We start from the raw sequence: 27,499 nt of genomic DNA on the forward strand, positions 1-27,499 counted from the left end.
TGCCAAACCTATTATTCATTTATTGGACAAGTGTAGTCTTAATGCTCACACTTGAGGGTATGCTAGTAAATATGTTAAAAATGCTTGGAGCCTGAAAACTGACTGTCTGACAACACTCTTTCCTGTGAAGCTTGGTCTTAAATTGGTAGCTGGCCCTTGAGCCAGCACCACTGAAGCCACTGCTAAGTTTGTCATTGACCTCATGAACCAAGAAAAAGAGCTCTAAATTCTGGTTTGTTCAAGAGCAAAAATCCCACCTTAGATCTTCCTGGAGGAGATCAGCAATCTTTCTTGTTGGATTACAGCTGCTCAGGCGCTGTGCAGTCTTCTGAAAACGGGGTCACCCCATTTACAGGGAATGAGATGCACAAGTCGGAGGAACCGAGATCATCTAAGCCATTAACTTCATTTGTCTATTCCAAGCCAAGAATATATTACCAAGGGCAGATGGGTGCTGTGTAGGCACCCACAGTGGAAACCCAGTCCACCTGAAAAGCAGACTCCTGACAAGTGCAGGATGTCTATGTACTGAGAGGGAGAGTGGCCTCAGCTGCTCCTGGGTTTGCCCAGAGTAGAGCTCCCAGCTAGCCATGTCACTGAAAACTTTTAGGGCAATATAAAAGAGGCTCTCAGTAAAGCTGTGTTAGGCTTCTGTTTTTACTGATGGGTCTTCTGCTCTCATTTTAATCAGGTACAGACATCTTCCAGTATTGCAAATAGCTGGAATTCCCCTGAGTATGCAGACAGCTGCAGCAACAGAGTTCTGCTGAGAGCTTTAACAGGTAACCCCAAATGCAGCATGTCAGAGACCTACCGGTCCTGTTTCCAGCACACTCCTAGCTAAACACTGAGAAGCTGGTGGATATCGCTGGGCTGGTTCCAAGTTGGAAGTAGAAGACAGGAAAGACTACTGCATGCTGGAAAGCTTATAGTGTGTTTCCACCTCATTTGGAGTGCCTGTGCCGGGAAGCAATTTATATAAAGTTGCTATGTGAAAGTTGTATGTGTTCAGAATGGCTATATATATATATATATGTAGAAAAGAAAAAAAAATGGTAATTGTGCATATGTCATAGACGTTTGTATCATTAACAAGTGTGTGTCCTAAGCAATTTTACTTGGGGGATACAACTGCCAGTGCAGCTCAAAGGAATCCTCCAAAACTGCTGTTGCAAGCATGTGGGCTGGCAATTTATTTAATAGCTCCAGAGGGAAGAATTGTATCTTCAGCAGACAGCTGATGAGTCTTGGTACATTTTTTGTGAGTCTAATTGCCCTTCACCCATATAATCACTGACCCTCATCACACCTTGTCCATTCCCAAGCTTTCCAATTCGGGTATACTCAATCTTTTTAAACATTTTGGAATGGGCAGTCATACTCTGTCATCCTGCAGACAATGAACTTCCACTGACGATCCCTGCACGGGAAGAGAAACAAGAGAAAGGTGTTAGTCAGATGGAGAGGGCAACTGCAGTGGGTAAGACTGTACAAGTAGGAAAATTTTACGCAAGGTATTGTGGCAACAAAAACATCTGTCTGGCATTAGCCAACTTTTCTCTGAGTGCCTCATGTTTTTGTGGGATGGAAGGAGATGAAATATGCCTGGTAGCTACAATTCCTTCCCACTCCCCTACAGGATAAGAAAATCAGCAATCTGAATAAGCAGGTCTCTGAACATCCTTCAGAAGACAGTGGCTATTGATGTTGATCAGTCCTAAACAGACATCAAATCAGTGGTCAATTGGAAAAGGATGGTTCTGTCTGCAGTTACTGTTGTATGATACAATATTCCAAAATATGTATGAAGTAAAATATGTGGGTGAGTTTCAAGCCGTTTCTAAGAGAGCAGTTATCCACATAGTAAAATTCACTTCTTTTCCTGTTGATAGGTCTGCTAGTTAGTAACCTTTATGAAAGATATGAAGGAATCAATATTGAGAGAAATTAAATTTGCTTCTCATCCTTTATCTCCACAAGTCACATGTGAGGCAAAAACAATAATATTTATAGGTGTAGGGAGAGTTCATGCTCTTCCTGGTCTGTGGGTAATTGGATGTCTGTACTCTTCTCAGGAGAGTGATACAACACGTATTAGCAGTTGTTTGTGGGAAGCATGGCTGGAGCAGCAGGATTCAACAGTGGAAGCCAGTGATTTAGTGTTCAATAGCTAACAAGCTGCAAATTTCCACCTTAGCTTATTGTGCACTACATTTCCCTTGACAAAATGGCATGAGTTCAGAAGATCAAATGCTGTCCTGCTGCGGAGCATACACAGTGAAAATGTTCCCCTTAGGCTGTTTGCTACAGGCTGAGGAGTTTTGATCTAAAGCACAGTCCTTGAAGATGGCAGCAGTTGTCTGAACTGGCAATGGGTAGCACTCCCAAATGCTTCTGAATGGTTGGATTCTGCTGATAGTGGTCTCCTCAACCTGAGACGTAGGATGGGCAGTGCTGCCACTGAACAGGGGCTCAGCAGCAGCTTTCCTTACAAGACCCTGCATGGTCCTGGTTTTCTGGTGGCCAGCTCCAAGGGATGTGCTGAGACATGAGGCCACATCTTACTAATGGCTGCTTCTCTGTGGCTCCATTGCCTGGCTGACTGTCCTGCAGGAAGGTTGATTTGACTCTTGAGCTCTGTGTTATGCATAAAGCCTCTCATTCCAGCTTTCATTTGCTGAAGTTCTTTAATTGAAAACTTATTACACTAATTCACAGGTTAATGCTGAATCTCATTCGGAATAGGATCTGTCTCATACTTGTCAGTAAGTCTGTGCTTAATTATATACTGGTTTATATTTTTATTTCTTCAGACCTTTCCTAGATAGGTTTTTACTGTAATTTCTAAATAAAACTGTTACCAAAGGTTAATGAAATGCAAAAACAGGAATTAGGAATTTTTAGAATTATTTTAGGAAGTCCTCATTTGGACTGTGTGTATGCTTTTCAAAAACACTGTTCCTTTGGTCACTGAGATACTCAGAGAGACAAAAAAAAAAAGGCAATTCATGGATTAACAGGATTTTATGGGTCAAAATTATGGCCTGCTAAACTAGCAAGTATTGTCAAAGAGACTTTTAGCTCTCAAAAGCAGAGGTATAGTCATTTTTCTTAGAAAAAAAAGTCTAAAAATAACGAACTGTTTGAAGTGATTAGGAAAGCTTAAACTAAAATATCTTCAAAGGCTTTTTTGTGCCTCTTGTTAGCTTGAGAACATTGCCTGTCATGAGTTAAATAGCCTGAACACAAGTTTTACATGCTTGAAGATGAAAAGCAGTCTCAAAATCTACAGTGTGTTTGCACAGACAAGCTGCATGTGTGTGTCATCCCGACAGGCTGGGTCTGGGAGTCGCTTCTTTTGCTCCTATTCTGCCTCAGCCAGCTGCAAAAAAAAACACTGTTTAGGATGACAAACATTGCCCGCTTCTGTGAGAGTCATTTGAGAGAGCTGCTCCGTGAATCTGAATTGCAAACTGCTATAGCAAGACAGTTTTTCACTTCATGTGCTAACCAGAACAAGTCAGTTTAAGGCATTCTGGGAGCTGGAGGCCAGAAAATTCATCAGCTCAGAAAAACTTCCTAGATCGCATCTGTAAAATGTGTTCTTTGTAGTTTTCACCCACTCCTATTGCAGGTTCGTCTCTGCCATCACAGCAGTGGCAGGACAGAGGTGGTGGTGGTTTTTCCCTTTTTCAGGTACTGTGGGACCACAACCTCCCGACATCCCCGTGATGCTGCCGGCCCGCACAGGAGGCTGTGGTAAGCTTCAGCCCTCACAGGCAGAAATCTGCTCAGAGGCATCGGTTACCTCAGCTGCTCTGTTTTCCAGATATGTCATTGTGACTCCTGACATTACCCTGGTCCACATCCGATGATGGCTGGAATCCAGCTAGAGGGGAGTGCACTGCCTGTATTATCTCGCCGGCTCTCTGCAGGGGCCATGGGGAACCAGGATTTAGAATAGCATTGGAGAATATTTAAGAGAGAGAAGGAAAAAACAAAACAACAAACAAACAAACAGAATAGGGGTGTTTCTTGCAGCCTTATAATTTACTTATCAAACTGGCTAAAAGGATACTTTTGTGTCAACTATGAAAGTTACTCTTCCACTTGTAGGAATAAATTGCAGACACAGCTCCAACCTTCTAATAAATAGGCTAATGAATAGGCCGGAAAATTATGGTTATGAATCTGCAGCAACTTGACAGTGTGCTATCGGTTCTGGAAAGGTCTTATTTTAGGAAATCTTTGTGCTCAGGGGATCCCTAGTGATCTCCAGCGAGCTGAAAGCATCCCAGTGACAAAAGCATCTTGTCTCTTTTGGGTGTTATTAGAGACAGCTTGAAATGTCAGTGTATTTGAACTCCCATTTCTCTCTCCTTTCTCTCCTGTTCTCCTTTAGCCAGATTTGGCAGTGGTAGGCCAGTGCGGTGCACCTTGCCTTGTTGTCTGTGCTGTGTTGGGTAACAAATGCTTTAATATACTGCTGGACTGAGGTGTCTGATAAAAAACGTCAGCAAAGAGGTAGCTCACAGAGTTGATGAATTAGAGGTCAGCTCGAGATGAAAGACCTCTCTTCCACTGTCAGGTTTCAGTGGCTGCTCACACTCTCCTTAAACCTTCTCTATTAGGGTCTCTACGGTTCCATGCAGACAGCACTGCTGAGTTTATATTTGTTCTAAATTTTAACACTTTATGTGCATAGTAGGGAGGAGGAAAGGCATCTTTTTAACTGAGCAGGGTGATTACAAATCCATTTGCATGACTGCAGCATCATGAGCCTCATTCAAGAAGAACAATTACAAGTAATGACCAGGACCAATCAAGAAAAATTAGTGAATTCATTTTCTGGAAAGGGATCCATGCACTTCCCATTGACAGTAGTTCCTGGTGTGGGCTCATATCAGTTAGAATTGTGTCGCAATGGATCAGCCAGGTTGCAGCATTCAGATTGCATTTTAGGTCTTGTGGTCTTCTCTTTGCATGCTGGCAAACTCCTCATTTCTCTTCAAAGAAAGTTAGGCCAAAATGAGTCCCTCATCCCCTTAAAGGATAGGTTGTTCAAGGATGAATTTTTACCGGCATAGATAAAAGATGCCCTAGCTAGACAAAGGTGAGAAACAATCCTGAAGATGTTCCACTTTACAGAGCTCAGATTTAGCCAAGCCTATTGTTACTCTATATTTCTCTGCTCAAATGTACAAGGCAGATGATTCCCTTGTGCATTAAAGCCCCCTTTTTGTAGAATCACAGAATCACAGAACGGTTTGGGTTGGAAGGAACCTTAAAGTCCACACAATTCCACCCCCCTGCCATGGGCAGGGACACCTCCCACCAGACCAGGTTGCCCAAAGCCCCATCCAGCCTGGCCTTGAACACCTCCAGGGATGGGGCATCCACAGCTTCTCTGGGCAGCCTGTGCCAGTGCCTCACCACCGTCACAGGAAAGAATTTCTTCCTAATGTCTAATCTAAAACTCTTCTCTTTTAGTTTAAAACCATTGCCCATTGTCTCATCACTACACTCCCTGACAAAAGAGTCCCTCCCAAGCTTTTCTGTAGGCCCCTTGCAGGCACTGGAAGGCTGCTATAAGGTTTCCCCAGAGCCTTCTCTTCTCCAGGCTGAACTACCTCAGCCTGTCTTCACAGGAGAGGTGCTCCAGCTCTCTGATAATCTTTGTGGCCCTCCTCTGGCCCTGCTCCAATAGGAGCATGTCTGTCTTTCATTGGGGGCCCCGGAGTGTCCTGATACACAGTCCTGGACAATTCACCACATGCACTGTGAACTTTGGTCCTCAGAAGCACAAGCCCAACACTGAGTAGTGCTACAGATGATGCGGCACTGTGTACTGTTTGGGGGAAATAGGAAAGGAAGATCTCTCTCTCTCTTAATTTCTAGTGAAATAAATGAAAAGCAAACCTGTCCACAGCAGAGAAAGTTGTTGTTGCCCCACGGATATAGTAGTCGTAAGTATACATCATCATGTCCATATCTTCTCCATAGTGCCCTGGGTGTTCTGTTGTTAACCTTTAGATGAAGGAAAAATAAGATAAAATAATGTACCATCTTACCTAAAAGTCCAGTTGATTGGATGCTGATCAGGTTATTTTCCTGTTTCTTTGTAAGTTCATGTTTCTTTATTGCACCGTAAGATGAGATTTTACCTCTAAGGCTGCATTTCTCTTCTACATTATTAATTCATGTAGCTGTTTGAATAAATTTCAGTAAGTTTAGAATTGTTCAAAGCAGGTTGGAATATTGCATGCATATACATCTGCAGCTGTAGGATAAAAGCAGCCTGAACAACAATTTAAAGTTTGTCTCCTTACATCTTTATTGCAGGGACTTGCTTGGGCCTTGTTTCAGTCTGTTTGGTTCACTGCTATAAAGTGCTGTAAATGTTGCCAAGTCAAATAACTACAAGCATTTATCCATTTATGAATTATATTAAATGAGTGTAGCAATTAATCCATTCCTCTTTGTTCTTTCTACTTTCTTCCTAGCTTGTGATGTAAAAATATTGCTCTGGACAATATTTGTTCAGTGGATTTTATCTAAGAAGCTCAAAGTGCTTCTGCACTTATTAAACAAACTGGTTGCTGCTTCCCTGGGAAATACAAAATAATTCTGCACTTGGTTTTAAGGACATTTCACAGATTAATGAACAGATGCAGGGAGGGGCTGGGACCTTGACCAGTACTTGATGTCAACATTATGTTAGAGGTCGGGAATGGGGACCTGGCGCTCAGTCTTTCCCTGCATTACACCATTTGATGTGGGAGTTGCTAGTGGAGTTGAATCAGCTTCGCTCCAGGAGAGCACAGGAAGAATCGGGTCCCCTGCAAGGAAAACGCTGTCCCTGTTGAAATGCTTGGCTGAACTTGTGTACAGACTAAAAGGGCTAAAGTGCCTGGACAGAAATCCTGGCACCCAGGTTTCTGACTTCATTCAGCCCAGCAGCAGTACTTGAATGATACATGAAGGTGGGCCTAGCACATCCCAGCCAAACACTCGTGTGTTCACAGAGTGTTAAATCAGTGAGATTTGAGGATATGCTTAAATATTTTACTTGCTTGGAATGTAATTATTGGGATAGTTTTAAGTTTGTATAATTAGGTATTTTGGTGGTATTTGCTGCCCAAACCACGCACTGTTGGAATACTCAGAAACTGAAAGTTTACCTGAAAACTGAGGCACTCTGGATTATATACTAGACTGCTTTGCCCTAGATGTACTTGCTATAACAGAAAAATCCTCAGAAATTGCCACCGCTGTCTGTATATTTTAAATGTATTTTTGATCACTTTGTTTACCCCTTTCTTATGCTGTTTAAATCTTTGCAAAGCAGATCTGACTAAATTCTGGGTCATTTTCAGCTTTTCAAAGTAAAAGAAAATCATCACTCAGAACATCATTCCAAACCAGTCATTATTCCTTACCAAATGAAAAATGGGACGAAACCTGAAACTCAGGCATGGCTTTACAAGATCCCCAAGTCTCAACAGACAACTTCTTTGAACATCTCTCGTTCTCCTGCCTCCTGCCCTTTGGCCATGATAGTCATCAACCAACTTGTGAGCCATGGTACAAGAACACCCATGCCCAAGCGCATTTGGGAAGCCGAAGATCAGGGCTGGTCACAGCGTTCCTTGTCAGGGCTCTGGCCAAGGGCTGGGGGATTTGCTGAGCCCTCACAGCGCTGTGTTGTTGATAAGAAATGAGCAGCAATATTTCACAGGTCATGCAGGCAGCTGCTGCAGACTAGGAGAAATGGAAGAAACTGCATATGCCAGCAGTTTTGAGGATGGATGAGTAGGTAGAGTCATCAGTAGGCTCTGCAAGTGGAAAAATCGGAGCTGCAGTATTCAGCTCCCATGAAAGTCTGAAACGAGACCACTGTGGATTTTAAGGGAACTGGGTCAGACCCCCAGAAAGAGTAATTACAAATATTACAAAACTGTTTCTCATGGCTTCTCACCATTTAGCTGGTAATTTTTCCTAGACTAAAGACTGTCACCTTAATGTGTTTCTGTCAAGCCGTGGCAAACCTAATTTAGGCACTATTTCGATTGAAGGCTGATGGTATCATTTTTGCTTTCAGGACATCACCTCTTGTGTTCTCAAATATATATTTGTCAGTGCCAGACAGCTTACAGTACAGGTTTGAATACTTTATTTATTTACTTTTTAACCTAGGCAGCCTGTGACTTGGATATCTAATATGCCTTTATGACCCCATAAAAGGACCTTAACCTGAGGATAAGCTGGTCCCTCCGTATAGCCAACTTGCTGAAAGCCCCCCAGTTAGCGAAGAGCTGCTCTGGGGGCTCTGCACTTCATGTCTCGAGCTCTGATGGGAGCTAGGGTATATATACTTCACAAAGCCTGACCTTTGTTACCCATTCTGTGTTTTACCCAGTTAATTTCAGTGGAATTCAGTGCCTTGAGGAGGATTTCTTTGCATGCATGAGTGAAGCCAACGATCTGAATTTGGAAACTTGAGAGTGTTTCTGGATCCCTAGCCAGAGAACCTGAGAAAATGGGGCTACGTCTGTGCTAGTAAATTAAACAACGCTGGAGATTGTTTCTGAGTACCATAATTTGATTGCTTAGGCTTGCAAACTGTAGGAACAAACCCTAGGTGTCCTGGTTTCGGCTGGGATAGAGTTGATTTTCTCCCTAGCAGCTGGTATGATGCTGTGTTTTGGATTCGGGATGAGAGTAATGCTGATAACACGCTGATGTTTTAGTTGTCACAGAGCAGTGCTTACACTAAGCCAAGGCCTTTCCAGCTTCTCACACCCTGCCCGTGAGGAGGCTGGGAGTGCATGAAAAGCTGGGAGGGGACAGAACCAGGACAGCTGAGCTGAACTGGCCAAAGGGATGTCCCATACCTCGTGAAATTGGGCTGAACAGTGAAACTGAGGGAATTGGCTGGGGGCAGCCATTGCTTAGGGACCAGCTGGACATCTGCTGGCTGGTGGTGAGCAATGGCACTGTGTGCCACTTGTTTTGTTTATTCTTTTTTGTGGTTGCTATTTTATTTTTATTTTTTATTTTTAATAATTTTCTTTCTTTTTTTTGTTCTTTCTCATAAAATCGTCTTTATCTCAGACCGTGAGTTATTGCACTTTTCAGTTTTCTCCCCCATCCCACTGGGAGGGGGCAGGGAGCGAGCGAACAGCTGTGTGGTGTTTTGCTGTCTGCCAGGTTAAACCACAACCCTGGGACACTTTTGGCCCAGACCAACTGGCACAGCCTCTGCAGAAAAATCAAAGATGCAGTTTGGGAGTTAGCATGTGTGGTACCATTCCCAACAGGCAGGATGTGGACACCCTGTTTTGAAGAGTAAGAGAGTTTAATAGTGTGGCTGCTTCCCTATTCTAGAGATTCCCCTTATATAATTTTAATTTGTAGTCTGAGCATCTGATAGTCCATCCTTGAAGATTCCTGGGTCATAATAGGTTTTTAAAACGTGACATAAGGACCAGATACGGATCAGGATTTCATTTCACTTTCCCCCATCGGCTCCAGGCTTTGGGGCTTTGTTTGTGCTATTATTTTGAGAAGACACTAAGACGTGTGTTTATATATGTTCCACCAAATGTGTTTCATAACATCTGTTTGGCATTCAGCGAGGAAAATGTTCTGTAATCTTGACCAGCACTATGTTCTGGGCAGGCCAGACTCTGCAAAACACAAGGTTAAAAAGCTGCTTTCAGCCCTACTCAGAGGCAGAAATGAATAACTGAGAGTCAGTTCTCTGAACTTGTTTCATGAGCCTTTCACTTGAAGAGTAAATCTGATGACAAGCTCATGAATTACTGTGAAGGGTCCTGCAGACCTTTTGCAGAAGCAGGCGGTGTTATTCTGAAGCGAAGGGATGCAATAGGGAGAGCCTTCATTTAGCTTCCCACTCTTTTCTTTCTGCCTGCTATCGTTTCCCCCTCCCTCTCAACTAACATTTCCACGTTGCTTTTCTATCTCTCATGGCAACTCTGCTAAGATATGTTCAAAAGGCAAGCATATACAATTACAAAACAAACAAAAAAAACAAAAACAAAAACAAACAGGATCGTGATCTACTCTGAAGTTTTTCTTGTTGTATGGACAGATGCCTATTGACTCCATTTGATCTGGAGAGAAAAATTATAAATAGTGCTCTGAAAGCAGTGTTCAAGTTCACTTGGGTCCGTGTGGTCTGTCTGTCTAATTCTGTTCGCTTTGATGTTTGCTGCACTCATTTATGGAACCGTTCCCTTAAGCCCGTGCATCTCAAGGTCATCTGGATAGAGCGGTATCCTTTGGAAGGAAATGCGATTCGTTATCCGCAAAGCAGGGCTCTGCAGTGTTAGCCAGCCCTTCTCTGTTATCCCTGTTTTTTGGAGACCTGGGGATAAGTCTCACAAAATAACAGAATAACAGAATAACAGATATACATGTATCTCCCTGAGAGATCACACTGTAGAGTTTAGAGCATAGGGATGGATATTCAGTACTTGGTTTTCTTGTCACGGAAGGGAGAATGGTCATTTAACCCAGCATTAAAGGTCTTCTCATAGTCCGCCCAGCGCAGGACGGTGCTTCCCTCAGCATTTGTTGTAGCTCAGTGTGTAACTTTATTATCAGTCTTTTGACTAAAAATACCGTGTTTTACTCAGTGATGTGATTCTCCATATCATCTTTAACTACCTACCAGGGTCATACAGACAGATAATTTCTTTACAGACAGATAATTTCTTTACAGACATGGTAATATTTGTGAGCCACATGTTTATACCCAAGAAGACTCATGGAACAAGTACGAGACACCTTTTGCCCATTGGTGAGGCTTTGCCTACCCAAAGGAGTTTGGAAGAACAAGGACAAGGCTCATTTGTGAAGACCCATAGCAACATGCATGGATGAACTTCTGGCATTGACCTCTTAGTCAAAAAAAAAAAAAAAGGGATTAGGGGAGCATGGAGAAACCTGGGAACTGTTGGGTGCTGAGACAAAGCTGCTGCTGCCATTTGGAGTGACCTAAGGACTCCAGGGTGGTGCTTTTGGTGCCCAAGAGGGTACACGAAGGAAAACACTAGAGTAGAGGCTTGCAGAGCAGCAGTGAGAAGAGCTGTGTTGTATTGATCTTGGCATCTAGGCACTGAGTAGTTTGATGTCAAACAAACCCTGAGGAGCAAGAGGATCAGTCAGAAGCTTGCAAGCTGAATTCAGTGGAATTGTTTCCTAAAACCACATATGCACAAAGGTGTTAAGTTCGAGGAAGGAATTGTAGGGGAGGAAATAATAATGTGAGACTTTTAGCAAGCGATTGTCTTTTCAGTCCATATAATCCATTTGCAAGAATTAATACAGAAGACAAAGGAACTTTGCTCCTGCTTTGCTAATCTATTTCAGGTTAGTATGAATTGTATGATGTTTGAACACAAGAAGCTTGGAGCAGTAGGGGCGTTGCTGAGAACAAAAAGCAGGAAATTCTACATTAAAGGCTGGGGAAGAAAAACCTGTGAGAAAGAATGTGAGTGGTTCAATGTGTATGAGGGAAAGCAGGAAAACCTGGCAGAAAAGGTATTTTTCAGGGTATTTAGCTGGTGTAGAGTTGGTGTGGGATGACATCTCTTCTGACTGGTTTCCAGCCCCCACCCATTCCCACGTTTTTCTGATATACTTTACAATAATCCTATAAATCTTACTCAGGGCAGGAAAGGGAATGAAAAAGTCAGGATCTGTAACAGGATTACTGTTGTTATTATTGTAGTCTGAAAGTAGTAATGTTGTTTATTTTCCATGGAGAAGAATGACTACGTTAGGGATTAATAGAGAACAGCGTTATTCATTTGGCACCGAGAAGAATGCTTTGTACTAATCTACAACGATCCTTAGCACTTTTTTAATGATCGACTTCAAAGGTAGGTATTATGAATCTATTTTTCACTGATAAGAAGATCTGGTCACACCGAGGCCTTATTACCCCTTACTGAAGTAAATAGCAATTGTGGGTATACCTCGCCTTCAGATATGAGGCAGACAAAAGAAATGAGTCTTTTGAAATATCAAAGACAGCCGGTGGCAGAGCTCATGGTTTCCTACTCCAACTGTTCAATAGATTTATTCCCTGCTAGTATGTGTGTTGTTTTGGAGTGTGTTACCCTTTTCTCTTCTTGTGCAACTAGCAAGACGGATGGCTGGTCTCCAACCTTCATTCTCCTCCTCCTTGCCGAACTCTTCCTCCAACAAAGCCACAGCCAAAAGAAGGAGCTGTTTCATTTCAGGAGGGAAATACAGGCTTTAACGTTAACTTCCTGACTTTTGAGGACAAGGAGTGTCCTACGTATGGCCTTACTCTCTCAGATGCTATTTTATAAGTGCTTCAAGAATATGGATTTCCTCAAAGAATTTTGTTTCAAGAACTGGGAGCCTGCATGCCACATTCAATGAAAATGGGAATCATGTGCCTCTAATCAATTACAATTCATTCTCCAGCTGGAAGACAGCAGGCATTCCCTTTTAAAAAGCATGCTGTCCTGAAAAGCCAAAGAAGGTCTTAGTAAACTGACTACAGAAATTCCTGCCAATGAGTCCAGTATAGATCCCAGGTTGTTGGCCTGCCAGGGTAGGAGAAATGTCCTGGAGCTGCCCTAGATAATGTGCTTCTCCTAAGGTGTTTCTGGAAGGCAGTCCTGGGGATTGGACTGCAAGGTTTTACTGGGGTAACTATACAATCAGTAAAAAGGAGCAAAGGGGAACTGAGTTCTCCATAAGTTTATTTTTCCTCCACATTTATTCTGACCTCACCTCCTGGTTTTGTCTCTCTGCTGTTGGTAATCTCTGAGAAGCCTGCTTAGGATCTCATCAGCTTCAATATGGCTTTGGAGGCAGGTTGAGTCAAGAAAACAAATAAGTTCTTTAATCCCCACAGCTCTTGGAAAAAGTAATTGTTTGCCTGGACAATGTCACTGTGACAGAGAGCAGCCACAGCTCCAGACAGACCTTCTGGCACATGGACTGCTGGTTGTTTGGAGAGGGGAAACAGTCGTAAACAGTCTGTGCAGGCTTGGGGCTGCTCTGTGACATGTGTTTGCTTTTGAGAGTATGGAGTCGAGCTTTCAATTTCCTGGCAAAGAGAAAAATCGGAGGCCTAATGGGACCATTTAATAATGCCGTCTCTGCATCTGCAATGGATTTGTTTCCTTTATGGTTTGAATAAGCATACAGTTTATTTTACTGTGGTAGCATTCCCCAGCCAGGTGAAATAATTGGAGCTTTTCTGCCTCCTGTGGGGAATGTTAATTATTTTCAGAATGGTAAAAATGTGCAGAATCCATGACAAGGCTTGGCATGGTAATGAAGGAAACAAAGTACTTGTAAAAAAAAGTAAAATAGCAAATGCAAAACTATGAGACTGGAAGAGATTAGTATACTTATTTGCAGTATGGGCTTACTGTGCAGGTAAACAGGGAATTAATGGTGAGAAGATAAACTGTGAAACAAAAGTGCTAGGACCTCAGAGTAAGAGTATAGATGCTACCAAGCAAAGTCCTTAAGCATGTGTTTGGCTTTAACTGTGTGTTTAAATTAAGCAAAGTGTTTAAGTGTGGATTTCAGTCTGCATGATGGTGTCATAAATCAGTATTCCATTAAGTGCCATCAGGACTCAAACAACAGAGAAGAAGGTTCTGGCTGTAAAAACTGGGTCAAATTCTAACAAAACATTTGTGTGGCTCCTATTCATGGGGGAAAACTGTCTTTTTCAGTGTAGGGAAGAAAAGCTCATTTAAGGCAAATATATTCCCGAAGAAGAAGAGCCAAGAGAAACCATACATAAAGATCACCTGTCTTGTTGTTTATATATATTTGCCAGAGAGACATGTAAGGAGACAACTGGAAGAAGAAGGGATCAAATACCCAAAGTGAGAATCAATTTAAAGCAAGGCCCTCAGTATTTCCAGTTTTCCTCAGATATGCCTTTCTGTCTATAGCTGGTTTCATAACGAGAGATTCATTGCAAGTTAAAATTCAAGGCTCTGAAGGAATTCTGCAACGTGGATTGTCTTTTAATCCAATATGTGGATTTTCCTGTGCCTCACACATGATCCATGAGGCACCACAGTCATCACATATTTTCCTGGTGTTATTTTCCCACATAGCTGTATACTGATAGGTGCTTTTGCATGAAATTAAGCTGCTTCAACCAAGAAATATGAGTCAGCAGCAGGTAAATAGCCATTTCTCCACAGATAGTTTGTTGACAACTAGTTTCTGGAACAGAATAAATATCATTATAGGTTTGGGTAGAAAATGTAATACTATACTATACACACACAATTTTATTGTGTTTTATATGTGTATACATTTTGAGATACTACCCATGGTAGCCTGGAAATGTTTGGCAGACTGTTTGGAGAACACAGTCTCAGTGGCAAATGCGTCTTAAACTGAGTGCATGATACAGACCAGAAGTGTGATGTATGAACAAGGTTTTTTGACAGTGTCTTTAAAATGCCATTGGAAGTGGAGTTTTGAGTAAGAGCCCCTGGGTTTAGTGAATGGGAAGTCTAGTTGCTGTACACTGAAGTTTATCAGTTCAGACTAGACATATCTGTAGTACTAGAAGTGGTTCCAGGGCATGGGTTTTCATGCTACCACATTGTGGTTCATGTTGTTCATACTCTAGCATAAAAAATAGCACTCCCCCAAACACTGTCTGGATGGAGTAGAGGGAATAAAAGAGAAAAGAAACTGTTCCCAGCAGACAATGAGCAAGAGACCACTGTTTTGGAGAAGAGGGAGAGTTCAGCTGCATGAGAGTTTAGCTGCCAGCCCACTCTTCCTTCTGTTTGGGATCACAGGATAACTCTGGCTGAAAGAGACCTCAGGAAATCTCTGGTACAGCACCCTGCCCAAAGCAGGGTCAGCCACAAGGTCAGACCAGGCTGCTCAGGGCTTTTTTCACACAGGTCTTGGAAGACCAATAGCTTGAAGAGAACAAACGGAGCTCCAGATGGAGGGACTGAGGCTGGTAATACCCGGTGCCAAATGGTTGCCAAATGTACCCATGATCACATACTACATGCCAGAAGCTTTTTGCAAGCTAGGTGAAGATCTTTCCAGAGGTTTTGTACTGTGGGGTGCAGTTCTCCACTCCCAGTAGGATGTGAGCATATGGGACTTATACCATGCTTAGAGGCAGAAACACTTCACCTGCCTTTGAAATGTTGCCTTTATCTGCATGGGAAGACACTAGCTGTTGAACTGCATAAGGCATTCCTTTCCAAGCATGAGACATGGAGTCTTGTCACTGTTTTGAACAGAAGGGCAGCATAGGAGTCTGCGTGCAGCTGGGATGGAAATGCATCCCAGACATCAGTAACCCCAAACATTTACATTTGGGCTTTGCACTGCTCTGAATGCCAATATGCAAGGCAGAGACAAAGCTGTTCCAAGTTGTCAAGACAACATCTGAGGGAAGCAGAACTGTCAACAACAATAAAAGAAGTCAAAGAGGATTTATGCTCTTTCACTGGAAATACAGGCAGCATTAGAGGAGTAAGAGAGTTTGGAAGAAGTGCTTAAAAGCTAGTTTTAGCTTTCCTCAGAGGGAAGAGCCTGGGTAGGTGTGTAAATAAACCCTGAGGTAGAAAGCATCCATAGGCAAGGTAGGCCGGAGAGGGAGCAAGAAAATGTTCAAAGGCTTTTATAGAGTTCCTGTCATTTAAAATCCTTAAAAATAATAACAAATAAATAAATAAAACATATCTATTTTCCTCCTTGCTGCAAAGAGACTGAAGTCTGCAAAGCAAGGCAGTGCTGTTGTGTTTGGCCAGTAGCCAGGCAGCCAAAGAAAGACCAGGGGGCATGTAAACAGTTTGTATGCATCTCGATGGGAAGTTGACTTCAAAGTTGGGTTCTGGAAACAAAGATTCAAACACAGATTTTTTCCCCCTTTTTTTCTAATTATTCTTATTTATTTACTATTTCTTTTTAAGTTCAGGGGTTATTCTTTGCATCAGTGAGAATAGCTAGATTAATAGCCCTGGAGCCTAACGTCAGGAGTTCTGTTACACAGACTGGACAGGAGCAATATGATCTTTCCATACACAGTCTGCTTCTGTGCTTCCATCTCAGTTTAGAGGAACCACACCCGGGACCACAGGAAAGCTCAGGATGTGTAGCTCATTTTTTATAGCCTCTGTGAGGTTGCCAGCACCAGTCATGATACTGCATTGAAGTGAGGCCACCTTTTTGTTAGGTTTCAGCTATGATCAGGAGCTCATTTTGACTTTGGGCTTTGAACAGCCATGAGAGGGGGAGCAATATTTATGTACTAAAAATACAAAAATCCCAGGTTGTCAGACAGAGTATTTTTTTTTTTTTCTGAGGTACCTGGAAGGAAGTTCAGTATTGTAAGTCATTGTGGTAGAATAGCATAGCACAGAGATGCTCATGCTCCTGTAAATGTGTTGGATCAGGTAATAGGAGCTATATTTGAAATGTAATTTCATTTTGGGAATTCCTGTCATAGTGTCCAGCATAGATAGGCTGTTGTTAATACCCAGATTTGTTCATTTAGGGCTAGCTAATGTGTTGTATTGTTCAAGGCTCTCATTCTCTTCCCTTAAGTCATGGAGCCTCAAGAAGCCTGTGGTCAGATTGGAAATAACTTATTTAGTCCCATAAAACACAGTTAACTTTTTCTTAAACAATTATGTTAATGGGCCAAGGGGCCAAAGACACTTAAAGGAACTGCTGGGGAAAAGAGACTAATAGGTTTGGTTTCAGCCTGAACTTACCAGCACGAATATGGGCATCGCCGGCTGTAGCGGCAGCAGTAAAATTGCCATTCGCGGTCAAGCACGGATGGAAAATACTGACTCTGGAAACCAGCCACCAGCCCATTGTTTGAGCAGGTCTGGTACCTAAAAGAGAAGTGAAAGAAGAGAACATGTAAAGATGTTGTCTTAGATTCCTTACTAGTTTCAAGCACTTCTGAAAACAGCATTTTTTATTCAGGGCAGAAGCTAGGGATTTTGCTTTGTATTGTGAAGCATTGGCTGAATGTGCTGTATATTTAGTTACCAGTTTATATAAGAAAGCAGCAGTAATTGACAAATAATGTCTTTGTGTTTACATTGCACTTAAAACAGTTTTTACTGTTTTTAAGTATTTAAACATTCCAATATGTCAGTGAAACAAGAAAATTGTTGTGGTGTTGCCATTCTCAACTGTTTACAAATCATGAGACTGACTTCAAAGTAGTCCATTAATACCTTTACGTTGGAGTTTGAGCATTTGGAGTTCACTGGAGTAATTTTTTTGACTGCTTCTCTACAAAAAAGATAGCTTAGAAACTCCTTTATATGAGAAGTTTATCACTTCCTTTCATTTTATTTCTTTCTCAAGTATTTTTTTCAAGGAGAAGGCAGTTACTGCAAAACATTATAGGCTTGTGATGAAATGATTATTTGATAACAATCATATCAGGAAAATTGAGACACGGGTCTTACGAAATTATAAGACTAACATAAATTTTGTGATAAATCTGTTTCTTCATGCTTTCTGTGTACTCAGGAATTCTGTCATACGGGTAAGTCAGTGCCTTCAAGGAGAATATGCATGGTCTCCAAGCATGCAAATACAATCCTCTCTTTCTGCTCACCCTACAAGAATCTGGACACTGATACCCAAAGTAATTGAAGTAATAATCAGAGTTTGAAGAGCTCATTTCTTTGAGAGTACAGACAAGGAGAAAAAGAAAACAGACAGCTCATTAACTCAGATGATGAGCACTCATTCTCTCAAGCACCATCCTAGCCTCATTGTTTCCCCGTTGGGGAAAATTGCAGGAATTCAGTTTCTTCCATTTTCTTTCACCCTTTATCAAGGAAAAGTGTAGCCGCATGTAACAAACCTTCCTTGTGATACCTTAAAGTCAAATACATTGATATATCCAAGAAGTAAGTTTACGATTAAGAAATACCAAAAAAATAAAAATAATAATCACAGTTTCAGTCAGTAACCTCAGTTTATTTTCATTTTTTTGTCCTATGAGAAAAGACTAAGCGAGCTGGGCTTGTTTAGCCTAGAGAAGAGGAGATTGAGAGGGGTTCTTATCAACCTCTAAAAATACCTGAGGGGACAATGTAAAGTGGATAGGGCCAAACTCTTCTTAGTGGTGTCCAGTGAAATGACATGGGGTAATGGGTGAAGGGTAGCGAACCACAGGAGGTTTCATCACTAGATGAAGAAGAACTTATTGTAAAGAAGTGGGTGACAGAGCACTGGAATGGGCTGCCCAGAGAGGTTGTGGAGTCTCCAAGGTAGTGGAGATGTTCAAAACCCACTTGGACTAGGTGATCTCTGGAGGTCCCTTCCAACCTCAGCCATTCTGTGATTCTGATTCATGAGCCTTTCCAGAAAGAGACACACATCGTCTAACACTCTGGTGTTTTGAAAGCCATTCACTTGTGTATACAGGTGTTAGTGCTTGCAAAGTATGAGGCTCAAGGGCTTGAATGCAAAAACTGAAATAGTGATCAGTTTTGACCAGCACATAGATGAATTCCTCTGCCTGACTTTCAGCTTCCACCTTTGAGCCAGAGGTCTCTTCTGTATGTCTTTTCCATGGTGTTGTGTTGTTCAGACAAGATTATTTACATTTGTTTGTATCCCCGCATCTCTCACGTTGCTGGGGTCACTCATATGTGCTGTACTTTGTCAGACTCCTTCAAGGACCTCCAGAATTAAGCAGTGATGGGGACTCAGAGTTGCTATGGTATCGCACCAAGTAAGGCAGTTTGGCTCACACTCAGAGGATTTCAGCAGGACTTTGATAGGAAGTTGCTCTGTTTTTTGGCACATGGGCCATGGGAACATATGGCTAAGACTCTGTGTAAACATGTTGGATAATTTCAGATGATTGATGTTATCCTGAGGGAAGAAAGGTTGATGCACAGAAATATTGGGAATGAATGTACCTGTTGCAAAATGAGCGCTTTTCTGCATTAATCTGTGTAAAGTAGAACCAAACTTGTGTCTCCTCATTTTCTTCTTCTCCCCCTCTTCCAGTTGCAGGCATTTCCTCTGCTCCCTTGTGGCCTGGGAGATTTTGTAGCTCTTGTGCCTAGGTGCAATGCTGTGACTATTTTGTTCCTTCATTTCTTTTGCATTTCCTCTCAGAGGCTTGGCTTTGCCATGCAATTTTCCGTTTCAATTGATCAGCATTCAATATTCCTACCCATGTTTGTCTTTGTGAGAGGTTCTCCTTCCCCTTTTCTCTCCCCACTTGATTACATTCAGTCTGGAAAGCCCTGCTCTCCTTTCCCTACAACTGTTTTTATTTTCTTAACACTTCTACTAATGCACTCAAATATTGATGGAAAGATTCATTTTCAGAGAGTTGTCACAGGTGGACCCTTCTCTCTGTTGGGGTTTGAAAAAAAATGTGGCTAGCACAACACTCCCATGCTTACATATGTAGATATTTGAACACCAGACTTCAGGAAGATTTGATTATTTATGATCACGGGTCTATGTTATCATTAAAAGCGTGTTTAAAATATATAACATGTATGTATACATATATGTATATTTGGAGTCTCCTTAAAAATTAGTTTCTTAGATGCAGTGGAAATAAATCACATCTTGTAATTGCATTGCTATTTTATTTTTAAAACATTCAAAGGAAAATGTGAAATGATCTTTTAAGCTCATGTTCATTTCTCCCTCTCTAATTCTGTCTCATGTTCATAAAGTACTGCAGTCCATTTTTCAAGCTCAATATTAGGTTCAGTGAGAGAAAGATAATGGTGAAATTGAAGTACTTTTCTTTAGCTTTGAGATAATACAAGATTATTTTTCTTCCAGTCTTTGTAATTTTCAAGTCAATTCCTAATATTCCTCTGGAAATGAAGAAATGCTCTCAGAAGTTGGAATGCTTATTTGTGAGTTCGTGTAAAATCTTTTCTCCTGTTTTTCTTCTCCCAGTTGGCCTCTTCGCTACAATCAGAACATAAGTCTTCAAAGGAAACAAACAACCCCCTCCCCACACACCTTTTTAGTCAGATGCTGTATGCACTGATCTGAAAACAAGACTTAATTTGTGATGATTTCTTCCTTCTGTGTGGAATTCACTATTCCTGTCACAGTAAATCCTGCAAACACGTAGGGTGAATAAAAACCAGTGATTCAGGCCCTTTGATTTATGGCCAAATTAAAAAACATCCTTTTTCACCAGACCCGCTCTGTAGCACTTTTTGTTATAGAGATAATTCAGAAATAATGTTGCTGGGCTTGTTTCATTCTTGAAGTCCTGACGTGGCTAAGATACCTTTTAGAAGGTGAATGCAGAAGAACGTGAGAAACCAGCTGGAAGTGCGTGGGATTAAATTTGGCAATGAATGGGTTGTTTTGTTTTTCTTGTTGGCTCAAATTGCGTTGCATGAAGAGTTGCCTTTCAGAGGTGGTACTGGGAGAAGAGGAGGTGAGCTGGCTGGTAGATGGAGGAGTGGGCAGATGGGTGGCAGTGAGGGTCAGGTGCTGCTGGATGGGAAGTTGCCCTGCCCTTCCCTCGTTTACATCTGCTGGAGATGTCAGCTGTGTTCTGTGGAGAGTAAGTTGGGAGCCTTGTGCCAGGAGGAGTTCTGTGTAGCAACAGGTAGGGTATGGTGGCTGAGACTTCCCACTGCCTGCTGCAACTGCTATGAAAAGCTACTCCTTTGCTGAATCTTCTTCTGACCAGGTTAGTAAATAGTGTTGTGTAGTTCAGCCAAGGCGAACAACCAAAGAGTGTATCTCCATTACCAGTTAGCTCAGGACAAGACTGCATTTCTGAAGTAAGTCTCCTGGTCATCCTTGCTTTCTGCTCTTTGGTTCCCATTGCAAAATGTTGGAGCGTGTAAATTGAATTAAATTCCACTGAATTTCCACTTAACTGGAAAATTTATTCAAAAGCTTTCCTTGTTCTCCGATTCACATTTAGCCATGGACCAGACGAGAAGTGGTCTGAAGCAAACCCACTCAAAATGTGTGTGTGGATTTTGGGTGCTGTGTACAAACTGTTTCACCCTACAGAACCACTTAAATCATCCCACAGTATTTGCAAATGTTGATACAGTCTCAGAAACCAAGCGTATAGCTCCTTGACTCAACAGTTGCCTGCCAAAATGAAGACAAATATTGCTTGCAATAGTATTGTTGCCTTGAACAAAAGCACCATTTGTGGTGATACTTCATCCTTATGCCTGCGTCTTATTTTTGTTCTTTGCTAGACAATGCCCCAGAGTGCTGTAAACCCATCCCTGAGGCCCTCCGTCCCTCAGATATGTTAGAAATTAGCCTGCGTAGCATGCGTATCCTGAGGATGATGACCCGAAGAAAAACAGATCTGTCGAGCTGCAGTAAAGGATACTTTTAGAGCCCGTATTGAGCCCCTGCCATACTGGTGAGGTAGCACTCCCCAAAGCTGCCTGGAAACATGCAGCCTGACACACAGTAGGCATGTGGTCGTGGCGCGTTAAGGGCAGTTTGTTCCTTACAACAGGGTTACCTGAGAGTGTCTTCTATGTACCTTCAAAAATCCCACTTTATTTTTTTGCTCCAGAGCAGATGGCTTCTGTAAAATTTGTATCATTAATTACTTCAAAGCTGCCTCTCTGGAGCCTGTCAGAGCAGAACAGCTCTGTGTACTATGGCGAGATGTCAGACACAACAGACTGACCCAGTAGAAATAAAGCTGCGTGCTTCCATCTGCAGTCCTGCCCGGAGCGCGTGGAGAGAGGTGGCCTAACCTCATGCAGCTGGTAGGACCATGGCCAGAGTGTGGGAGGCATTTGATAATGAGATGTTAGTTATGCTGTTTTCCTGTAGTGTTGTTTCACCAAAATCTCTTTCTTTCAGTATCCAAAACTTTTGGTACAGTTGTTTTTGTTGTTTTTTTTTTTTGGGGGGGGGGCTGCCCCATAGTATCGGGTTGTTTTTGTGGACTGCCCTCCCTCTGTGTAATATGGTTAGTCGCATGATGAAAGCTAATTCGATGATCCATCTGTTGTTACAGATGAGTGAGGAGAGAGAAGTGGCTGAGGGCAGGTTCAGGACACTTGGAGCACTCACAGTCAGACGATGGGAACTACTTCTGCGTGTTTGATTAGGCCGTGCCAGTCTCCAGCAGCCACTTCTATGAGGAGTCTTCACTATCTGTTGTGGGGAGGGGAGACGTGTTGTCATCCACTTCCACATGCCAAAGGCTACTTCTCTATGAACGTCTGCTAGGTTTTTATTTCCCTCACAAAAGCTAGATAATCATGCAGGGGTAAGTGCTGACTGTCCTTTCTCCTCACTGCGCAAAGGGAAGGCAAGGTCATAATCCCTCTCTTGATTTCTTTCTGCCAGGCGTTGGCGATGCCTCCCTACCCACAGAAAGACCCTCCTCCCCTGCAAGTGCTCCCACTGGACTCAGCTCACTGCAGCTGTGCTAAAAGCCTGGAGCTCTATCCCTTTAATATAAACCTAGGATTGTGGAGAAATTAACTTGTTTGTGTAGACAGCACAAATGGGAATATTTTAAAAGGCAGCTTGATTATCAGGCTTGGGTAATACAGCCTCAAATTTGAGTCTTGGGATTGGTCAGAGATGGAGAACAAAAACAGTTCCTCACAGATGTACTGGGGTGAGCTGCCAGCGTCTGAACAGGAGGCTATTACAGACACTTCCTTCCTTTGCTCACGGTCTGTCCTTGCACCCAGTTTGTGGGAAATAGGGCTGCATGCCTGCTTAAAGGACCTGCATGTGTCTTTGTGTGCATAAAGAGAAGGGAAAGAGCAAGAATGAGAATGGGGTGGGAGAATCTAGATATCCATTTTTTCCAAGTCCCATCCAAAGACTTTCTCAGAAGCCTAAACAAAGAAAAGAGCCAATAAACATGCATGAAATAGCACTTTGCTAGAAACGTTTCTACTTTGTGCTGTATGGATAACCGGGAGTATACTGGGGATATGGCACAGTTCCATCTCATATGTGGTGGAAAACAAACATTTTCTCCTGGAAGGAAAAGTTGCCTTTCACTTACATGCTTTAGTTTATTTAGTTTATTTGCTTGTTTCATCCCTGCCCTTTGATACAATCACTTTTAGGCCAGAAAAAAATGTTTTTCTTAAGTACCTTGTTCAAAGACTGGTCTGTGGAGACAGCTTTGTAGTATCCAGGGAAGCACTGAAGTAGTCTTGCCAGCTTAGACCTTAGATCTTACATGTTCTTAGGTGGTGAAATACCCAAGGTCAAACTTCCTCCAGGACAAATCAAGCTAAAAACATATGCTTTATTCTGTCTGAAAAGGCACAAATCCTTGAAATGTCACAGCAAATAAATAACTATAAGGCCAAAGACTCTGTAGGATGAGGGGATGTCCTGAGGACTTCCCTATTCCAGACATGAGTATTTCCAAAGTATTCAGGAACATGTTCTGCTCCCAGTTTGTTAGTATCTGGCTTAGCAGATAGCCTCTGCAGAGACAGTAGGCCTAGGAGTAAGTTGTTGGGACAGATTTAGCAAAGCCTTCATAAGCATACTTAACTTTAAACGTATTCACAGATTTATGGAGCGGGGAAGGCTGAGAAGAAATTAGTCATCTAATCAAATCTTTTGCCAAAATTTTCCTTGCGAGTCTTCTAACACGTTCAGAGGTTTCTCAGCAAAACATAAAAGAACAGAGGTTCAGCAAAACACAGAGGAACATGCTTTCTTCAGAAGTGCAAATGCACATAGATGATTTGTTGATGCCTAATGTGGATCTGTGTCATTGCCCTCTTTTTGCTGAATCCTTTTTTTTTTTCATATCTGTAAGATGCAAAGTCTTACAGGTTTAATCCCAAAAGTCCATATAATGCCTAGTGTTAGTGTAGGAAGCAAACTTACCTACAACAGCTCTGCCAGTGATCCCCTCCTGCCCTCTAATACCTCCAGCTCTCCCCCCTATATTAATTTCTACCATTTTTCCCTATAATGCTAATGGCTTTGTATTCCTCTCAGTTCCTCTTTCTAAAGCTTTTATTGCTTTGTTGTCTTCTCTAAAGAAACCTCGCTTGGATTTGGCTCTGTTGTGCAGCTGCACAGCAGTCAGAATTGGTGATTTGTGCAATGCCACAAACATCATTTGTCAGAGGTAATTTTTTTGGTTTCTGGCAGAAACACGTTTTTGGTGTTTCTGGGAGATGGCTGAGAACTGGAGGGAATTCAAAGGAGAGCTGTATGTTGGAAGTTTAAAAGTTGGAGAGGAAAACTAGAAGAACAGAGATGTGTTCAGTCTGAAAGCAAAAGCATGGGTGAAGGTGAGGCATAGCTGCTACCTCCTAAGAGATTTTGCAAAGATTGCGGTGTGCTCGTTACTCCATGAAGGTAGGGCAGGGAAGAAAAAGCCTCAATTACAGCAGAGGACATGTAGTTAAATTATGGGAAAAACGTGGCAATTTTGTGGTTATTGTGAAACAAGACATTGAATGTCCCTGGCTGTGATGTGCAAGGTGAGACAAAATGCCCTGTGACTGCAGCTGAAGAAGAAATATTACAGTTCATCCTCCCAGCATGGGAAGTGGACTAGGTAGCCCAGCAGAGTGCTGTGTCAGCTGATGTGAGGATGATACATTGCTCACAAACACATTTGTTATTGAGGAAATCAGTGCAGAAACGGATTGATACAGGTTATGACTCATATTTGTAATCCAAATTGATTATTGAGTGAATCTTTTTAGAGCTTGGGGTGGCTCCAAATAGCACTGAAATGAGTATGGAAGGCAGCAAAGAGGCAGCTATGAGAAGCAGTGTGAAGACTGCCAAGAGAGTAGGTGTGGGATTATCAAAGGCCCCAAAAATGGCATCTGTGCTGTCACACCAATGTGAGCTTTGGGTGTGGTCTCGGACACCCCATTCTGTTTTTTTTTTTTTTTTTTTTTTTGCTGGCCAACGCTGGGTTCTTGGGCAGCAGCATTTGGGCACAGTGAGGGCTGTGCTGGCATGCTGCAAACCATCCTCCGTGAAGCACTATAAATGCAACCAGACCAGCCCTGTGGTACAGAAAACTGCAGAACGTGACCAGGCACAGCTAAGATGTACAGCAATAGCCTAAGGAATTAGGAGCACAGGTTCACCTTTGCAAAGAGATGTGTGTTCCCAAATCGCTTTGGTGCCTTTGACACCCCCCCATGCTCCACCTCTAAATTAGGTAGAAAGAAAGAAAGAGATCTATGCAGAGTAGACAAATAGATGTAAGGATGTTAGACTGGAAACGTCTGCTAGGGAAGAAATAACTAGAATAACTCCAAGAGCTGGGAGGGAGAGTTAGAGTTAAAAACATTAAAGAAGGGTTGGACAAGAAACATGTTTGGAAGAAAGATAGGGTTGGTTGAATGGCAATAGGAAACATGTAAGCGAAAAAAGAAGGCAAAGTGAAAAGAGTTTTTTAAGAGATGGAGAAAATAGGATTCAGATGGCATGCTGTGGATGTAGTCATAATAAGCACACGGAGTGTGATGATGAATACGGCCTCATGGTTCAGCTAGCAGAAGAAAACATTCTGTATAGATTGTACACTACCCTGTTTGTAAGAAGTAAACTTGAGCAGTTGCTGTCAGGGATTTTTGGAAGGAGAATAACCATTTTATTTTGAACAACAGAAAGGTCTAATTCAAAATTACTATGCAGCAAGTAGAAATTGCACCAATGTATGAAAAATGAAGTCACCCAGTATTATCACAATGTCTTCTTTCTGTCTGTTTTGCAGCCCTCTCCCTTTCTTTTCAGTTCTGAAAAGTGAAGTATGGGGTCAGTCTTTCTTTCCTTAGGAATTGCATCAGCCATAGGAATGTATCCCATGGTAAATGAAATACTATGAATAATTCAGGGCAAAACTTTGAATCATTTAAAAAGCAGAAGCTTAACGTTTCATTGTTAACCTGTTCCCATATGATGTAAAATTTGCAAAAGTCACATTGCAATTTCTGGAGCAGAACCATTTAAAATATTTGAAAATATTCTTGCATTCATTTCATCTTGTCCAAAGAACATTTTCATATTCAGAGTTGTCTGAAAATATTTCACATTTCATGAAGAAATCAGTAGAAAATTAAATATTGGGTATATGCTGCCTAAACATGATTTGCCATACATATTTCCAAAAATTATTGTGGCCACAAAATATGATCACTTTTGCCTGTAAGCATAACAGAAAATGTAATGTTTAGTGTACCCAAAGTGGCTGTACGAAGGATTTAACATGATCTTCTGCTATCATTAACATGGATATATACGCTGTCATTATCAGGGATATATATGCCACCATCATCACTCGTTAGTGCAGATTTTTGGTTCCTGTAATACCAGCATGACTAGAAAACAGCCTTTGACTGGGCCTAAGCCAAAAAGCTTAGCAATGAAAACACAAAGAGAGAAGCCAGCGCAATACAGAGATTATTTTTTTCTAGTGATAAGAACAGGAGGTCGGTGTCACGAGCTAGACAGTTTGTTCCCCAATTTAGTCACCAATTCAGCGTGTGGCCTTTCAGAAGCAGCTCTGTCCTGTACTCTCTGAAGGTTTGTGCCTCATTTTCCTCACCTGCAAAGTGACATTTGCGAGACCAACCCCCATGACCGCTGAGGCTGCAAGTGACCGAACAGCACAGCACACTGAGACCCTCCAGCAAGGAAGCGCTACAGAGGAGGCAGAGGGGATGCTGCTGAGCGCCCTCACGCATGCATCGCGATTAAGGGGTCTCAGGCAGTCGGTCAGGGCAGCGAAGCTGCTGGCTGGGATCGCGTTACTGCTCATTGCCATTGCTACGGCTGCAGTACGAGCACCCGCCTTCCAGAGGGGGTATGAGGGCTGCGCCCTACCAGGACGGTTCGGGGTGTCCTACCATTCGGTGCCCGCCCTGTTGATCTCTTCCCACCAGCACTCTGTCGGCTCACCGAGGCTCTGGGCTGCCGGCATGCAGGCGTAGTTCCACAGTCTGTCGGAGCCTTCCTTCTTGCTGAAGACACTCCTGACAGCCACAATCACCTGCCCGTGCGGGCACTGGAAGTTGAAACCCTGCCGGTACACATTGACCCATTCATCATTATCTCCGTAGTTATAGGGGCCGTAGTAGTAGTCACCATACTGGCCCCATGCCACTGTCACCAGAGGCAGGAACACCCAGAGAAGGACAAGGTCCATCCTGAGGATGTTTCTGGCTTAGAAATGCCCCACTGGTGTGTTGGGCTGGCTCTTTTATATTGCCTCTAACATTTGGCTTCCAGATGTTATGCTTCCAGATCCAAGTGCAATGTGTCATTGCTTAGCAAAACTTCTCTGAGTTACAGGCACGTCCAATTGCTTTTAAGGTGGAATTCTGCAAGTACAGTAACTCTGCAGGCCCTAGGAGCAGGGGCTTCCCACCACCACAAACCATCTACGATCCCTTATGGCAGAGCTACTGTATACAGCAAGAGGCACGTTGGAGTACAGCTGTCACAG

At 42.4% G+C, this 27,499-nt stretch overlaps 1 protein-coding gene across 1 annotated transcript; it reads right to left on the reverse strand.

Moving 5' to 3' along the window:
* Nucleotides 1-27,276, reverse strand: DPT (dermatopontin). The gene is made up of 4 exons (XM_068696434.1): nt 26,901-27,276; nt 16,791-16,916; nt 5,920-6,027; nt 1-1,420 (listed from the first exon to the last, which is right to left on the reverse strand). The coding sequence occupies exons 1-4, from the start codon at nt 27,197-27,199 to the stop codon at nt 1,354-1,356; spliced, it is 600 nt and encodes a 199-aa protein (XP_068552535.1). The 5' UTR covers nt 27,200-27,276; the 3' UTR covers nt 1-1,353.
* Nucleotides 27,277-27,499: the final 223 nt, after the last annotated feature.

The sequence above is a fragment of the Anas acuta genome, chromosome 1 (assembly GCF_963932015.1).
Source record: "Anas acuta chromosome 1, bAnaAcu1.1, whole genome shotgun sequence".
Lineage (NCBI taxonomy): Eukaryota > Metazoa > Chordata > Aves > Anseriformes > Anatidae > Anas > Anas acuta.

Excerpts from the sequence above, each read along its gene's own strand:
- DPT (XM_068696434.1), bottom strand. The coding sequence starts at position 27,199 with ATGGACCTTGTCCTTCTCTGGGTGTTCCTGCCTCTGGTGACAGTGGCA. Across the intron at positions 16,917-26,900 it reads AACAGGGCGGGCACCGAATG|GTACCAGACCTGCTCAAACA; the intron begins GTAGGACACCCC and ends CTTCTCTTTTAG. Across the intron at positions 1,421-5,919 it reads ACTTTCTCTGCTGTGGACAG|GGATCGTCAGTGGAAGTTCA; the intron begins GTTTGCTTTTCA and ends CTTCCCGTGCAG.